The 18,299-nt window shown below is 41.0% G+C and overlaps 1 protein-coding gene across 1 annotated transcript; it reads right to left on the reverse strand.

The window, feature by feature from the left end:
• Positions 1-1,509: 1,509 nt before the first annotated feature.
• LOC306759955 (GTPase IMAP family member 8-like) lies at positions 1,510-16,757 on the reverse strand (the record flags this gene model as incomplete). Its single annotated transcript, XM_079245702.1, has 10 exons — positions 1,510-1,712; positions 1,790-1,963; positions 2,070-2,849; positions 3,433-4,131; positions 5,077-5,799; positions 8,897-9,011; positions 9,179-9,305; positions 15,536-15,577; positions 16,188-16,356; positions 16,565-16,757. 10 exons carry the CDS (start codon positions 16,755-16,757, stop codon positions 1,510-1,512), a joined length of 3,225 nt encoding a protein of 1,074 aa, XP_079101828.1.
• Between the last annotated feature and the right edge of the window lie 1,542 nt (positions 16,758-18,299).

An 18,299-nucleotide genomic window follows, 5' to 3' on the forward strand; every position in this document is an offset into this window, starting at 1 on the left:
TACATTTAACAGATGAGCCTGTAGACAAGATTACATTACATTTACATAAAGCATATATGGATACATGGACACGTGTTGTGTTTAGTGTCTACTCTCTGTTGTCAAGGGTCTACCTGCCTCTCGCCCGATGACTGCTGGGATAGACTCCAGCTTCCCCACAACCATTATTTGGACTAAGTGGTAGAGAAAATAGATGTTAAACAATACAAACTCTAATACAGACAGATATGTGTGCTAACTTCATAGGAAGTATTAACCAGAGAGAAGCTTATAGTGTAAGACATCCACCTTTTATCCAAAATACAATGAAATAATAATCATATGAAACAATAAACCATAGAAATTTAAAAAAAAAAGATTTCTCATTACCATCAGTTATTTTACGGAAAGAATGGAAGCAAAAGGTTTCAAATGATTTTACAATTACAGTCTATCAACATATTATGTTTAAGTTTATGTATTCTTGTGTAAAATATTAAACTAAACTGCAATTTAAACATACAAAGAGATTCATCTGACTTTTAACTTTAAATAAAGACTTAACTTTGTTCAATCTCACTGGAGTGATTATGTAGTCTTGTTTAAACAAAATATTTACTCAATAAAATAATATGGAATCACATGGTGTAACCGTTTTATCATAAATCAGTTGTTGCATCAAAATTAATGTTTATTAAAATCAGATGGAATATTTTGAATGTGTTGTAGATAAAAAAAATTGAGTTTTTTGGAAGATGAAACTATGGAGATTTATCCTCCTAAAATACTGATGGAGATAAATGATGAGATCCCAAATCACCACCAAACTCAATCAGCAAAGTGTAGAATAGTGTACAAGTACATCTTGCTGTCATAATGTGGATCCTTCAGAATCAGAAACAAAGAAACACTTCATCATTATTTTTATCCTTTAGTCCATTGGCTGTTGTGATAATCAACATTTTTAATTTATTTATTCAGCAGAACGGCCCTGCGATGGACTGGCGACTTGTCCAGGGTGTACACTGCCGCTTGCCTGATGAGTCCTGGGATACGCTCCAGCTTTCCCATGACCTTTAATTGGACTAACCGGCATCAAAAAGTAATGAATGACTGAATATTTGGTAGAATAAGGATTTTTTTGGACTTTATTATTACAATTTCTCCACACACGGATGCTATAATTTTGTCCAGTTTTAGCTTGACCATGAGATCCAAGTAATCACTGCTACAGAATAATTCTGTAAATGACCTATACAGGTTTAAAAAGACAGTAAACATCATTATATTGTAGACACACCATATTTAATTGCCCATTAAAGGCCTTAAGAAGGATATTCCACTCTTAGGACTAAGAGGTACAGACACTCCTCCATGTCTGATTAAACTATTATGTCTGACCTCCAATCTATCAGCTCCATTTTATTTATAAGTCTACTTTATGTTTATTTCCTCTTTTGTTTGCATTTCTTTTATTATATACTATTGTTTTCCTGTGGACAGTAACTGCAATGTAAAGCAATGTTTCAGCTATTCAAGATTCATCATAGATTGGCCCAGTGATGTCATAGATCTGTACCCCGATGACTGAGCAAAGTTGAGAGTCAGCTGACGGTCCTCGTTTGTGCCGATGTGAAGTTTCGACAGCCATCCCAGAACTTTGTGAAAGTTGTTTGTGTCTTTTGATGGTGGCAACGACCCAGCGATGGATGATGGTGGACTTTCTTCTTTCACTGTAAAATGAACAAAAGCATTTTTAACTGCAGCTGTCAGGATTTATGCTGCAAGTGATGAAACCACTTCCACTTACAGTCTGGAAGCAAAGCGTCCATGCTGCTCCGAAGAAATTCGGCTGATTTCATGATCTCCACATTCAGATTTTCAATTTCTCTGCTGATTTTTACACAGACAGTTTTCTCTTTCTTCTTTTCTTCTGTCTTCTTATTCCCAGTACCCTTGGCTTGGATTTTGGCCCTGCCACCATCTAACAACAGTCATAGCAGCAGAAAATGAAAAACAAAGCACTTTTATCACGTTATAATAAAGTAAACTTATACAATAATTTCTCGTCCCCACTGTGTTATACTCACTGAATGATTTGGGTTCGGCGCTCGTTCCACTTCCACTGATGTCGTCTTGCAGCTCCAGGAGTTTATCCCTGAAGTCTGTCATCAGCTCCAGCTCTCTCCTCCTGCACTCCATCAGAAGTTTTTCCTTCAACACCTGTTTCAGCTGCCACCGGCTGAACTTCTCATGGATTCTCGGATGGACGTCATTTATGTTGGGACAGAATAGCCGGCCTCTGTTTTCTGCCACCATGTCCTCTATCTTCTCCAACAGTTCTGTAACCTGCCTCAGATCAGCTTCCTTCATGTTGTTTATGGTGTGGTACTTGTTCTGACACTTGTCCACCAGCCAGCGCAGATTCTGATTCTCACTCTCAATGTGTTCCTCTATGGACTTGGTTGCTAGTTTGTCTCCATGTGTGAACAGAATGATTGTGTGTTTCCAGATACTGACTTCAAAAAGGTTCATGTACTCTTCCAGAATGACTCGATCAGCTTCATTGAACTTCTGGTCCAAAGCAAGGACCAGGAGAACAGCATGCACCCCTGAAGGGCTCAGGAACAGACCCTGGACCATTTCTCTGTCCATCTCTTCAGTGCAGCAGGAGGATCCCTTCCACCAACCCGGTGTGTCAATCAAAGTGATCGTTCGGCCAGCAACTTTCCCTTCCTCCACCTTGCATTGCTCGTTTTTCGTGTAGGCAAACACTTTTTTACGCAGGATAGTGTTTCCTGTTGCACTCTTACCAGATGTCTTCTGTCCAAGCATCAAAATCTTCAGCTCCTGCAACTTATTCCTGGTGCCTGGTGAGAAAACAAACTATTATTTACAGGATGAGAGAGAAAAAAACATATCCTGTTCAGCAAACAGGCTGTGAGAAACCAGTGCTGATTGAGGTTGTCAGACATACAGAATAGAAAGAAATTAGACCAGGGGTCTTCAACTGTGGTCCTTGAGGGCTACTGTCCTGCAGGATTTAATGTGTCCTTGGTATACATATGATTCAAATCACTGGTTCATTAAAATCCAGGTGCAGAAGATAACATGTCCTTGGAGAAACACTGCATTTCAAACAAGTGTGAGGTAAAGCCTGCAGGATGGTAGCTCTCCAGGACTGCAGTTGGTGACCCTTGCATAAAAACCTTTCTGGACGAGAGTAAATCAGTTTAAGTAGCTTTTTTTTTTATTATTATTATTATTTCTTCTGACATTCTTATCGGCTACTATGCATGTATTTCACCTGCCCTGTATTGACTGCAGCTCTATGCATTGTAGTTCTGTAGTTAAGCTAACCCAGGTATCTGTTTCTCTCAGACAGTGATAAAATAGTGATACTCCCAGGCTAACTTGTCTATGGCACTAATTCCAGATGACTCTGACACTTACCTCTAAAGGATTTCCTTTTGGCCTGGACGCGACTTTGCCTCAGCATTGCTCCTTCTTCTACTCGTTTTCGATTGTCTTCAATTGTCACAAACATCTTCTCTTCTGGAATAAAATGACCCCAACCATTCCCAGCTACAGTCCCAGTGATTTTCTCCAGCAGCTTTGTGACTTGCTCACCATCATTTGGGTTTTTGTTATTAATGACGTGGTATCTGTTTCCACATCGTTCAACCAGAGACTTTAGGGCCTCCCCTTCACCTTCGATGTACTCCTCTATGGTGTGCGCTCCCAGCCAGTCTCCCCTGGTGAAAGCTATCATCGTGTGTTTCCACACTTCCTCACCTAGAAGCTCCATGTGTGTTGTTGTTGCTTTCAGGTGTTTGGCATTGAAGGAAGCATCTGCATCTATCACCAGCAGGAAGATGTGGGGCCCAGGCCGGCAGAGAAACATGCTGTACATTATTTCCTCTTTGATGGCTTCAGGAGTGTCATACGCAGGGAAGCCTTTCCACCAACCAGGAGTATCAACGAGAGTTACTGAAGTTTTCCCCACAAAACCCTTCTGAACCACAGACTGGGCTGTTCGTCTTCCCTCTTCCTGATCTTTAAAGCCCAGGATGGTGTTTCCCAGTGATGTTTTACCAGATCTTCGGTTGCCTACGAGAATCATCCGCAGTTCTTGGATGGACACTTTTATCTCTATGAAGGAAAAAACTCATTAAACTTTCCAAACAAAGGTTTAATGGTTAACTAGTTAATAATGTATTAAAGAGGACAATAAAATTACTTTGTTGCATTGATTAAATATTGATGAGAAACTAGGTTTGTTTTTGTAAAGTCATTAAATGAAACATTGCTTCATTTGTTAAGTATTGACTCATTAACATTAATTAAATTATAGTTGTTTAAAACACTGACCAGGTAAAATAAAAAGCTCAACATTTCTAAACGATGATAAAGTTCAACATTTGCTTTCTCGCTTCCTGTCCGTAAGTCAAATGAGAAAACAGATTGTGACTGCATGCCTAACATTCAGAAGGAGCCAGCATGTGGTTATCTAAGCTAAAAATAATAATAAGAAAAAACACAAGCAGGAGTTGAAACAAAACATCTCACTATAAATCACATCTGCCTGCAGTTTAATTTGTAACTTAAAAAGTTTAATTTGTAACTAAAAAGGTTTGAAAAGGTCATAAAATTTATCCACAATCCTGTTTTGTAAGCCAATACATGTTCAGTTTAAAGTAACTCAAGAAAAGTGGAATATCCTGCAGTTTTACTTCCCAATGAAAAAACTTTAAGCAGAAAGACTCGCTGCAATAAAAGCCTGGTTAAGCAACATAAAAGAGAAAAGTAATTTTTTAACCAGAGCTATGGCTTCACGTGGTTATGCATCTATTACCTTCAGAGGACTCATGACAAATGATTGAAAAATAAAAGTTAAATAGTAGTTGTGTTCCTTTGTTTAATTACATTTAAACCAAATGAGGGCTTTTATTATGAAAAAGTTGTGATTCTTAGAATTCCCTTAAGTCAAAGCATTTTAAGCCAAAATATAAAGACCTGATGGGCTGTAATGTTAAGTGTCAGACAGCTAGAATGATCTAACTAGGTCAGGATGTGTGTATATGTCATCAAATTCACCTGTAATGAGTGTCATCATGTGCTGTCTTTGCTCTTCAGCTTTCCTCTGCCTCTCTGTCGCCCTCTCAGCCACTTCTTGTTGCTTTGCCTTGATGATCTTAAAAGTCTGCTCATCTGTTTTGAAGTAATTGCCCCCGTTGTCCCCCACCATCTCCTCTATTTTCTCCAGCAACAGTGTGACCTGAGACGAGTTACCTTTGTCCTTGTTATTAAACACATGATATCTGCTCCCACATTTCTCTATCAGCCATTTGAGTGCCTCTCCCTCACTCTCAATATGCTGGTCAATCATCTTCCCCCCCAGGAAATCCCCGCAGGTGAACAGCACCATGGTGAATTGCCAAACCTGCTGCTCCCCCAGGAGCTTCATGTGCTGATCTAGAATGGTCCTCTGCTCCGCAGAGAAAGCTGAGTCTATGGGGATAACCAGGAGGAAAGCATTCGGGCCGGGTGGACACTTGGATGCAATAAGCTTAAACCTTTGTTTGTCCCCCTCTGGGATCTCTGCAAGGGAGAGCGAGTTGCTCCACCCTGGAGCATCGACTACAGTGAGCTTCCTACCCTCCACCACTTCGTGCCTAACTTCAGCCTGAGCAGTTCTGGTTCGGCCACATTCAAACCTTTCCTTCCTCAGGATTGTGTTGGCAGATGAACTCTTGCCTGCCCACCTCCCACCAATGAGGACCAGTCTGAGCTCTGATGAGACAACGTTCTCCATCTCTTCTGTAAAACAGACAAAATAAACAAAGCAGTTTTACAAAATCATGCTGTGTTTTATAACCTTCAGAGACAGCTTTATGCTGAATTTTTGTGTCAATTCAATTAAATTCAATTCAACTTTATTTATATAGCGTCAAATCACGGCAATGCCATCTCAAGACGCTTTACAGACAGAGGGGAAAACATAATGAAGGCCAATTCATAACAGCCTATATAAGGATCACACTGGTCATGATCAGTGTCATGATCACACTGGTAAAAGAAAACTTTCAGAAAAGGAGTTGAAAAAATTTTCTGAAGCCGGTGAGTACAGTGCAGCTTCTCAGGTTAAAAAGAAAGTGAAGATGTTGTTACACCCAGTGACATTGTTGTTTTAAATGACTGACAGGAAAGGAACATTCTGTTCTGCACAGCAGCTAATCTTTCATTCTTTCATCAGAGACACAAGGTCTCATGGGAAACAGTCAGACAAAGAAGTTTTAGACCCAACCCTGCACAACAACCAATCACGCAGCAAAGTGAACAGAAGCTTATATGTGTATATATATATATATATATATATATATATATATATATATATATATATATATATATATATATATATATATATATATATACAATTGGTAATCACACTTTTGTTGCTGCTGTTGTTGTTTTTAGTCTTTAGGCAAGTTTCCTGTTAAAGAGAATTCAAAGTGCTTTACATGAAACAAAAATGTGATTGATTGTGGAAAAAGCATTAAAAGTGAACAACAAAAAATGATAAATTAAATTAAAACAATTAAAAGCAAGATCAGTTAAAAGTTACCCTGCAGATGTGTAGGCATGTCAGAAAATTAATGTTTTAGATCTGGATTTAAAGTGTCTACATCTGTAGAGTTTCACTAGGTCATTGATCAACATTTTCTACTTTAGTCTTCCTATTGCAGGTTTGCTTTCGTGAATTGTGTCCTGATGTATCACACAGTTTCAGTCAAGCCAAACACCAGCATACAGAGAAAATCATGACTGCTCACATCTGCTGACAGCTGTGATGAGTATTTTATGATGTCATCATGTTTGTTTGCTCTTAAACGTGTTGCCATGAATTACACTAAAACACCTCCACCTTGATCTCATATGTCCAATCTGGTTCTTGAACAACACGCTTACAAAGAAGTCACTTTTATTCAGTATTTTTCTAATTGTATGTACATTAACATTTCAGAGGCGAACAAAAGCCTGCAGTCAGAGGAAAGAGAATAGAGTTGTGGGGTTTTTCTGCATCAGAACTGCTTGGTAATGTTTTTGTTTTGCTTTTATTTCCTGTTTCCTGAGTAACTCATTGTATTACAGGTTCCTTGTTTGTAATTAGCACAGTTATTATATTTACCACTTCAGTCTTTCTATTTCTGGGGAGTTCCTTTTTGTCATTTCTTTGACTGGTTTGTCTGTGCTGTTTTATATTCCTCAGGCCTTCCTAGTCCTTTTTTTATAATGTCTGTTTATCTCTTATTGCATTGGGATTTTGTTGTTGTTGTTTTATTCATACACTTTTTTATCTGCCTGCCTCATCTTGTATTTTGGAGTCTCCTTCTCATCATATCATGTCAGACAGTCTAACTTTGGGCTGAAGTGTCCGGGATTTCCATGCCTTGGAAGATTTGCAGCTGTCATGGATGTTTCCCTCTTTTGAAAAATTCTTCTCACTCATGAAAATTGTGCTTAAAAACATCCAGTTCATATACAGGAGTACAGCCTTGTAGGTTGGTGTATAGACCTAGCTGAATTAAAGTTCCATTGAAAACTGTGAATTAAAACTAATTTTACAGTACAAGCATTTTTTTTATGTTTGAAGGATCTTTTCATAAAACCACACCAGATTTTTTTGTAACTGGTTTCTCTTCAGAAGGGTAACTATTTCAGGAAGATGACTATTTTGGGAAACTGCCAGGATTGAAATATCTGACCGGTCTTTCAAACAAACTATAACTTGATCAGCTTGATCCCACTGATTTAGGAGAATTTCTGTGTTTCACTGCTTTGCAACCACGTGCAAATACTTCCTCTAGGGATGAGTGAGGTAAGTTTTTATTGTTTTCACTCTTACAAACAAGGAGGCATTTTATCTAAAATCAATCTAAAAGGGATTGTTTTCTGAGAAACAAATTGTTTAATCAATAACTCAACAAAGCCCTTTGTTCAGAATTTGGAGTAAATGGAGTATTTTGCAGCTTTTGCCAAGGAAATTCATTTAAGATTCTTTGGCTTTTTTGTCTTTGTTTTTGCATCATTATGTGGGAGCCATTTTACTAAATGCACATTTATATTCCACTCTCTCGTCTGATCCTCTGAAGTAGACAAAAGATAGATTATAATCTAAGAAAAAAACATCTGAAAAGACAAGAAGAGAACAAATTGACTGCAGGCTCTCTTGTCCTACCACTATCTACTGTCACTGTGTGCTCCTTTCCATTTGCAGAGTTTCTCATAGCCTAGACACAACTCTCTCCACCATCTGACACTTAAACTGTCCAGCTCAGATCATCAACAACCAGCAGTAGTAATTCCATCAGACCCTTAAGTCATCAGAGTAGCCTGTTTTTTTTCAAAAGCTGCTCTTAGTGGACTCACCAAAACTGTTGCTCATGTTTGGCTTGTGTTTTCCCTTAGCTATCGTCCATCTGCTAATTTCCTCCAAGGTTTCTGCAGTGGTCAACGTGGACCAAATGAAAAGGCTCGTAAACTCAAGCTGCACAGTCTCCGCTGTCTTCAACTGAGGAAACACTGAAATGCATTAACAGTAAACACACTTGTTGATATAATGCAGTTCAACTGGTTTAACCTGTCAGTAAATACTTGTTAAAACATTTGAACAGGGAGGGGAAAAACAGCACTTACTGTAAGGCAAGTTTATTTGTACAGCACATTTAATGCACAAGACAATTCATAAAAACATTTCAAAGTATTACCACGGGGTGCATGAAGCATTAAAAACAAAACTTTTAAAAGAAATCAAATAAAAAGAGAAAAACTTGAGTAAATAAATAATATGCATGAAATATAACTTACAGTGTGAGGAAGTAACCGTGGTTTTGATAGAAGGAAGCAAAAAACCTACCTCCCGTGGGCTCACTAGCTGCAGGAGGAGCAGTAGGGGTCGAGTGCAATGTAAGCTGAGCAGCGGCAAGAGGCGGGGACCCTGGCTGTCCATTCCTCGGCTGCAGAAACTGGCTCTAGGGACGTGGAACGTCACCTCTCTGGCAGGGAAGGAGTCTGAGCTTATGCACAAAGTTGAGCGGTCCTGGCTAGATATAGTTTGACTCACCTCAACACATGTCTTGGGCTCTGGAACCAGTACCCTTGAAAAGGGCTGGACCTTCTTCCCTTCTGCATTGCTCACAGTGAGAGGCACCGAGCAGGTGTGGGCATCGTCATTGGCCCCCATCTTGATGCCTGTACGTTGGGGTTTACCCCAGTGGACGAAAGGGTGGCTTCCCTCAGCCTTCAGGTGGGGTAACAGGTCCTGACTGTTGTGCACCAAACAGCAGTTCAGACTATCCACCCTTTCTAGAGTCCTTGGAGGGAGTGTTGGAGCGTGCTCCCTCTGGGGACTCCCTTGTTCTGCTGGATGACTTCAATGCTTGCATGGGCGATGACAGTGAGACCTGGAGTGGAAGTGATTGGGAGGCAAACCCCCCCCTCTGAACCCAAATGGTGTCTTGTTGTTTGACTTCTGTGCTCGTCATGGATTTCCCATAACAAACACCATGTTTGAATGTTCATATATACACCTGGCATTAGAACTTTCTGGGTCACAGTTTGATGATCCACTTTGTAATCATACTGTTGGACCTGCGGCCTCATCCCTTGGACACTCGGATGAAGAGGGGATGGACTGTCAAATGATTACCACCTTGTGGCGAGTTGGCTCACATGGTGGGGGAGGAAGCCGGTCAGGCATGGCTGGCCAAAACGTGCTGTGAGAGTCTGCTGGGAATGTCTGGCAAAGTCCCCTGTCAGACTGAGCTTCAACTCCAACCTTCAGCAGAGCTTCAACCATGTCCCGATTGAGGCGGGGGACATTGAGTTCGAGTGGGTTAAGTTCTTTGCCTCTATTGTTGGGGTGGCCAGCTGGAGCTGTGGTCGTGAGGTCGTTGGTGCCTGTTGCAACGGTAACCCCAGAACTTGTTAGTGGACACCGGGATTGAGGGATGCCGTCAAGCTGAAGAAGGAGTCCTATCAGGCCTTTTTGGCCTGTGGAATTCTTGAGGCAGCTGATAGGTATTGACAGGCTAAGCGGGATGCAGATTCGGATGTCGCCAGGGCAAAAACTCAGGCATGGGAGGAGTTTGGCGAGGCCATGGAGAAAGACTTCACAATGGCTTCAAGACAATTCTAGTCCACTCAGGAGGGGGAAGCAGTGCTCCATCAACACTGTGCACAGTGGACATAGGAAGTTGCTGACTTCTACTTGGAACGTTGTGGGATGGTGGAAGGAATTCTTTGAAGACCTCCTCAATCCTACCAACACATCTTCTGATGAGGAAGCAGTGCTGGAGGACTCAGTGACTCTCCTATCTCAGGGGCTGAGGCTGTGGAGGTGGTTAAAAAGCTCCTTGGAGGCAAGGCCCTGGGGGTGGATGAGATCTGGCTGACACACCTCTTCAGCATTGCATGGCCATCGGGAACAGGGCCTATGGACTGGCAGACTGGGATGGTGGTCCCCCTTTTAAAGAAGGGGAAACGGAGGATGTGCTCCAACTACAGGGGAACCACACTGCTCAGCCCCCCCAGTAAGGTCTATTCAGGGGTCATGGAGAGGAGGGTCCCTCGGGTAGTCAAAGCTCAGATGAAGGAGGAGCAGTGTGGACAAACAGTGTACCAGTTCCATACCCTCTTTGGGGTCTGGGAAGGGGCATGAAAGCTTGCCCGACCAGTCTCCATGTGCTTTGTGGACTTGGATAAGACTTTTGACCGTGTCCCCCGGGGTCTCCTGTGGGGGGTACTCCGGGACTATGTGGTACCAGACCCCCTTGTATGATCCGTCTGGTCCCTGTACGACAGGTGTCAGAGTTTGGTCCACATTGGCACCCGGCAGTAAGTCAGATTCATTTCCAGTAAATGCTGGACTCCTCTGATTCTATTCACAATTTTTATGGACAAAATTTCTAGACTCAGCCGAGATGTTAAGGGGATCCGGTTTGGTGACCCCAGGACTGGGTCTCTGCTTTTTACGGATGATGTGGTCCTTGCTGGCTTCATCTGGTTGTGGTCGCCAGCTCTTGCTTGATCAATTTGCAGCTGAGTATGAAGCAGCTGGAATGAGAATCAGCCCCTTTAAATCTGAGACAATGGTCATCAGCCAAAATTGGGTGGATTGTCCTCTCCGCGTCATGAGTGAAGTTCTGCCCCATTTGGAGAAGGTTAAATATATTGGGGTCTTGTTCACAAGTAGGGGAAGATGGAGCGTGAGATTGACAGGCAGATGGGTGCGGCGTCTGCAGTAATGCAGCCTCTGTGCTGGTCTGTCATGGTGAAGAAGGAGCTGAGCCAGAAAGCAAAGCTTTCGATTTACCAGTCAATATATTTTCCTACCCTCACCTATGGTCATGAGTTGTGGGTCGTGACTGAAAGAACGAGATCTTGTACACAGGTGGCTGAAATGAGTTTTCTCTGCAGGGTGGCCGGACTCTACCTTAGAGATAGGGTGAGGAGCTCGTTCATCGGAGGGGCTCAGAGTAGAGCCAATACTCTTCTACATCGACAGGAGCCAGTTGAGGTGGCTTGGGCATCTGTTCAGGATGCTTCCTGGACGCCTCCCTGGTGAGGTGTTCTGGGAATGTCCCTGCAGGAGGAGACCCCGGGGGAGACCCAGGATACGCTGGAGGGATTATATCTCTCGGCTGGCCTGGGAACACCTTGGGAGAGGGAAATCTGTGCTTCCCTGCTTAGGCTGCCAATCCCTGCGACCCAACCCCAGAAAAGGAGCAGAAAATGAAAGGATGGATGGACACACACAAAAAGAATCAATTCATTCATTCAATAATTCATTTTCCGAACCACTTAGTCCTATAAAGCAGGGAAGCTGCAGCCTATCCCAGCAGTCATTGGGCGAGAGGTAAGGTACACCCTGGACAGGTCGCCAGTCCATCACAGTGCCAAAACAGAGAGACAAACAACCATTCGCCTTCATGCTCACTCCTATGGATAATTTAACCAATAACCTGTATTGAATCAGAGACTTTCTTGTCATGAGGCCACAGTGCTAACCACTACACCACCATGCAGCCCCTCTTAACAAGTATTGTAACATTAAAAATACAAAATAATCTGAATCTGACTGAAAGACAATTTCATTGTGACTCAGTTTTAATAAATAAAACAGAGGAGTGCATCTTGAAAGATGCCATATTCAAACTACAAAATCTCTCCTCTTAGATAAAACAGATGTAGACACAGTTTTGATTTATGCCTTGGTAGATGGTAAATACACTAACTGCTCACCCACATTACCACTATTACAGAAAACGTGAATTTCTTTTATATCTTCCAGACTTTTATACTCATTTGCTTCATCTAGGTGTCTAGCATTGGGTTTCTATGGTCGTGTTCTAAATAAGATATGGCATCTATCCTAATGATGAAGATAGTGATATTAGCTTAAAGAATACATGAGAGTGCTGGCACACAGTTGGTAACTGGGTGGGCTGTTGGGCATTTTGGAGGTTTTTCTCAGGTAACTGACACAATGGCTTGGCAGACATCTGTACTGTCTGAGTACTTCCAGTTTCTATATGAATAGCTTAGTGTCTCTTTGCAGTTGCTTGTTCTCTAAAAATATTTGCAGAAAATTTTAATCAAATAAAATCTGAACAAGACAATATATATAAAATATTTATATATCATGCTGGAACAACAGGAAAAAGAGGAACATTTATTTATTTTTTTTTTTTTTTTTAACTGAAAAAGACTGGGGTTTTTTTTCCTGCATTTTGAGCTGCAGAACTTTTGTAAAGTTACAAGATTGTATCATCACAAACTCAAACCTTTATAGAGCATAAAGTAAATCAAAAGTAAAAGTAAAAAAGCGACAGCCTGAGAGAAATTTTGTTATTATAATTTATTTCATGCTGAAGAGGTTCTTATCCTGATTAATTAATAGTGAACAAGCTGTTTTCTTTTTAACTTTCCCTCTAAGTGTTGGGATATAACTGTTTATCCAACAAATTGGACATTTCCATCCAGGACAAGTCCCACTGCACTTCTGTTGCATCCTGCTTGGTCTTCGGAAGCTGCACTGCTGGTACGTCCTCTTTAGAGGGTGGCCAGCAGCTCCGAGTGGAAAATGTGTGGTGCCTGTTAACAAAGAATCAATGCGTAATTTAACAGTGCGATAGCTTTCTGATTTATGGCAAGCAGATCTCATTCACCATGTACACATTAGGCAGAGAGAGGTTTTGGTTCCTGTATCATACCTTATATGCCAAACAAGCCAGACAGTTAGAGGAATCAGGAAGAGGAGCACAATGCTGGAGGATACAACAATCCATTTCCAATTTTCTGATTAAGAGAACAAATTATTATTATAGAATATAATAATAATAATTTATAATATATATATTATAAATTATTATTATTATTATTATTATTATTATTATTATTATTATTATTATAAGATAATGAGACAACAAATCAGCATTATTGTTACAATACACAATAAGTATATACTATCTCAGATTGGAGCAGAACAAATTATGCATAATACACACTCACCAGCCGTTTATTAGGGACATCTGTTCAATTGCTTATTAACACAAATAATTTATCAAGCCACCATAAGTCAATACATGTAGGCATGTAGACTGGTCAAGATGACTTGCTGAACTTTAAACTGAGCATCAGAATGCAGAAGAAGGGGGATGTAAGGGACTTTAAATGTAGTATGGTTTATGCTATTAAACAGGCTGGTTGGAGTATTTGAAAAGCTGCTTATCTACTGGGATTTTTAACATATGCAATATTTATTAACCAGTGCCCACCAATCATTCATTACTATACGTCAATATCCCATCTGATATAAAATAACATAAGTCTTCTGAACTGAAAGTGTGAGGAATAAGATATTAAAATGAGAGTTTTAAAAAAAACAGGGAAAAATATTGAACTTCCCCATGAAAACCACAAACTAAGGAAAAGGAAAATACTAAAAATGCATTGCTACAAATGACAAATAACTGCAAAGAAACATATAAAACTATATATCTACACACACACACACACACACACACACATATATATATATATATATATATATATATATATATATCCCAGACATATATATATATATCTACACACACACACACACATATATATATATATATATATATATATATATATATATATATATATATATATATATATATATATATATATATATATATATATATATATCCCAGACATATATATATATATCTACACACACACACACACATATATATATATATATATATATATATATATATGTGTGTGGCCCTGCGATGGACTGGCGAGCTGTCCAGGGTGTACCCTGCCTGTCGCCCAAAGCCAGCTGGGATAGGCTCCAGCTTCCCCGTGACCCTGAATTGGATTAAGCGACTCAGAAAATGAATTAATGAATGAATGAATATATATAAATACATATATGTAGACATATATACAATTGTACATGTTTTTTTTTCCTATTCGAAATAAATCTTTCCTTTTTTTTAAAAAAAAAAGATAATAATTATTCCAGTGATACATCACTACAAGGCATTTCAGCTTTAACAACTTCATATTTTTTTGTCTAAATCATTTATAAGTTGACTGTTGCAGCTGCAAGATTCTGTCATAATTGTCTACTCCTTGCTGTGCAAATTGCCGTGTTTCGTCACCTTGGCTCCACTTAGATAAACCATCTACCTGCCACCTGGTTTGCTTGGTTTCTTCCCTTGGACCAATAGTTGTTGACTTTAATGCATCCCAGACATAAAAGCCTTTCTATCTAGTAATTCAGTGTCAGCTGTGTGACCCTTTGCCCGACAGATTGCATGCTTTGTTGAGGTGCTTGTTTGGGGCTGAAATTGTTAGTGACCTTAGCCTAGATTTGTGTGTAAAAGTTGCATTGCTCTGTTTTATAAACTGTTACTGGTTATGTGGAGACTGGGCCAGGTTCTTTTGGCTCACCACTAATTTGCTCAGTTGCCATGTTTTGATTTACTGTAGTAGTGAAGTAGTGTGTGATGGAACGCCCAGTACCCCTGTTTGTTTCTGTTAATTTCTGAAATGAAAAAAAAATTCCTTGTCATTCCATTTCATATCTTTCTTTTTATTTTTTTCCTTTATTCTTTCATACTTGTTTGATTTTAATGCTGGTTCTTGAAAGTTTTGACTCTGATAAAGAATACATACCAAGCATTTCATTAGTTAAATGCTGTTGACTTCTTTTTTTTTTTTTTTTTTTTTTTTTTTTTCCATTTATGACAATTGTTTCTAACTTTTATAGAGTCCCATGTGTCAGAATTGGCTTATAAGCCAATTTGGATGAACATAAATGTTTGTTGTGAAAATGCAACAGTCAGACTAATCTAACATAATATACTGTATAAAATCAAATAAATAAAAAAAATGCTCATAACATTGAAACACAGCTTGTCCTTTGCTTTAACAGAAACTATTTTGCTCAAGAGATATGTTTTAAATATTAAATGATTTTGCAAACAATCAAAGAACATTTTACCATTTGTGGAGGTTGTTGGTGTGATCATTGATGGGGAAATGGCTGAAACACACAAAAAAAAAACCCACAAACATCTGTTTTCAATTCCATTTGGTTGAGTGAATATTACGAGAAAAGTTATCAAAGCCATTCAGCTCACCTTGATCATCTATCACTGATAACCAGCTCTCTGGGCTTTGCATTGTTCCGTCCAGGGAGGTACACATGTAAAAGCCTTCGTCTTCCTGAGTTACATTGTCAATAGTCAGATTTATGACCTTGTCTGGCATAGAAGAGTTAAATATGGTGAGTTTTGCTTTATTTTTTAAGAAGATTGCTTCATGATGCTTCTCTGTCCTGTACTGACAGGACAAGTTTACAGTTTTGCCCTTATTTACAGGAAGAGCTGGAGCTTTCAGGATAATGTCATCTGTCAATCAAAGAAATTTAACATGAAAACTTTCTGACTTCACAGTTTTACAGACACTTAAACAGATATACACCATAAAAGGATGATTTGTCTGGTGGTTGGCCATCTAAACCATGTTTAGAGCCTTTACTATCATTGCTGGCATACTCACGGCTTACTGTGATGTTGACTGCCCTGCTGCGGCCCTCAGCACTTTGGCACCAGTAGAATCCACCGTTCTCACTAGTAGCCGTAAAGACGCACCTTTCACATTTGTTTTCACAAACAGCACCCCATGTTGATGAACACATCTCTGTTAGATTGTCAGAGAAATGCTTGAGGCTCTGGGACGCAGGGCACTGCACTGTGAAGCGCTCCCCTGTGAAGATCTGCCTGCTGTTGGGTGTCAGAGTCAGCATGTGAGAGGACGGCACTGAAGAGGGAGTAGAAAAGAGGACAGTCAGGATCATCTCCTTTTCTATCAGCTGTAAAGTTGTTCATGTTAAAGCTTTATTTATTAATCTGTTAACTGCAAATCTATTTCAGCTTCTGTATGTTTGCCCGCAGATTAATGGCTACAATTGTACCATAAATGATACAATTACATGTCCAGACACTGCAATGACGTCCCATGGGCTCACTATTTGCAGGAGGAACCGTGGGGTTTGGGTGCAATGTGATCACCACCTGGTGGTGAGTTGGCTTAGATGGTGGGGAAGGAAGCCAGTCAGGCCTTGCAGGCGCAAATGTGTTGTGAGGGTCTGCTGGGAACGTCTGGCAGAGTCCCTCTTCAGAGCAAGCTTTAACTCTCACCTTCAGCAGAGCTTCAACCATGTCCCGAGTGAGGCGAGGGAAATTGAGTCGAAAGGGCTGTGTTATGTGTCTCTATTGTTGAGGTGCCCAGCCGGAGCTGTGGCCGTAAGGTCGTTGGTGCCTGTTGTGGCTGTAATCTCAGAACTCGTTGGTGGACACCTGGGATGCTATCAAGCTGGAGAAGGAGTCCTATTGGCCCTTCTTGGCCTGTGGGACTTTAGAGGCAGCTGATAGGTATCGACAGGCTGAGCAGGATGTGGCTATGGCTGTCGCCAAGACAAAAACTTGTGCGTGGGAGGCCATCGAGAATGACTTCTGGACAGCTTCGGGGTGATTCTGGTCCTCCATCTGGCGACTCAGGAGGGGGAAGCAGTACTTTGTCAATGCTGTGTACAGTGGAGATGGGGAGCTGCTGTTGTCGGTCAGTGGCGAGAATACTTCAAAGACTTCCACAATCCCGTAAGGATTGAGGAGGTCTTAAGTTCATCCATTGCCTTAAGGAACTTAAGGCAATGGATTTCCAAATCTGAAACCATGGTTTTCAGCTGGAATAGGGTGGCTTGCCCTCTCTGGGTTTGGAGTGAGGTCGTGCCCCAAGTGGAGGAGTTTAAATATCATGGGGTCTTGTTCAAAAGTGAGGGAAGGATGGAGTGGGAGATTGACAGGCAGATCAGTGCAGCGTCTGCAGTAATGCGGAGTCTGCACCGATCTGTGGTGGTGAAGAAAGAACTGTACCAGAAGACAAAACTCTCAATTTACCACTCAGCCTATGTTCCTACCGTCACCTATGGTCATGAGCTGTGGGTCGTGACCTATAGAACAAGATCTTGTATACAGGTGGCTGAAATGAGTTTCCTCCACAGGGTGGCCGGGCTCTCCCTTAGAGATAGGGGGAGGAGCTTGGTTATTCGGGAGGGGCTCAGAGTAGAGCCGCTGCTCTTCCACACCGAGAGGAGCCAGCTGCGGTGGCTCGGGCATCTGGTCAGGATGCCTCCTGGACGCCTCCCTGGTGAGGTGTTCTGGGTATGTCCCTGCGGGAGGAGACCCCGGGGAAGACCCAGGTCACACTGGAGGGATTATATCTCTCGGCTGGCCTGGGAACATCTTGGGATCCCCCCTGCAGGGTTGGTAGATGTGGTCAGGAAGTCTGGGCTGCTTAGGCTGCTGCCCCCGCAACCTGACCCCGGATAAGCAGTGGAGAATGGATGGATGGATGGAATTAATCATGCAGCTTCTCTACTCTGAGCCCCTCCCAGATGAGCGAGCTTCTCATCCTATCTCTAAGGGAGACATCTGCCACCCTGCAGGTGAAAAATTTCAGCAGCTATTATGTGTGATCTTCTTCTTTCAGTCACTGACAACTTGTGACCATGTGAGGGTACGAAATTTAAGATCAGCCAGTAAATTAGCCTTTTGGCTCAGCTCCTTCTTCATTGCAACAGACTAATGCAGAGCTTGCTTTACTGCAGTCAGATCCAACAGGGAACATTTGTTTTTGTTTTTTTTAAAAAAAGGATTGTTTTGTTTTTTGTTTTTTGTTTTTTTTTTTTGAAGTGCTGCATT

This window comes from Telmatherina bonti (assembly GCF_933228915.1).
Source record: "Telmatherina bonti genome assembly, chromosome: 8".
NCBI lineage: Eukaryota > Metazoa > Chordata > Actinopteri > Atheriniformes > Telmatherinidae > Telmatherina > Telmatherina bonti.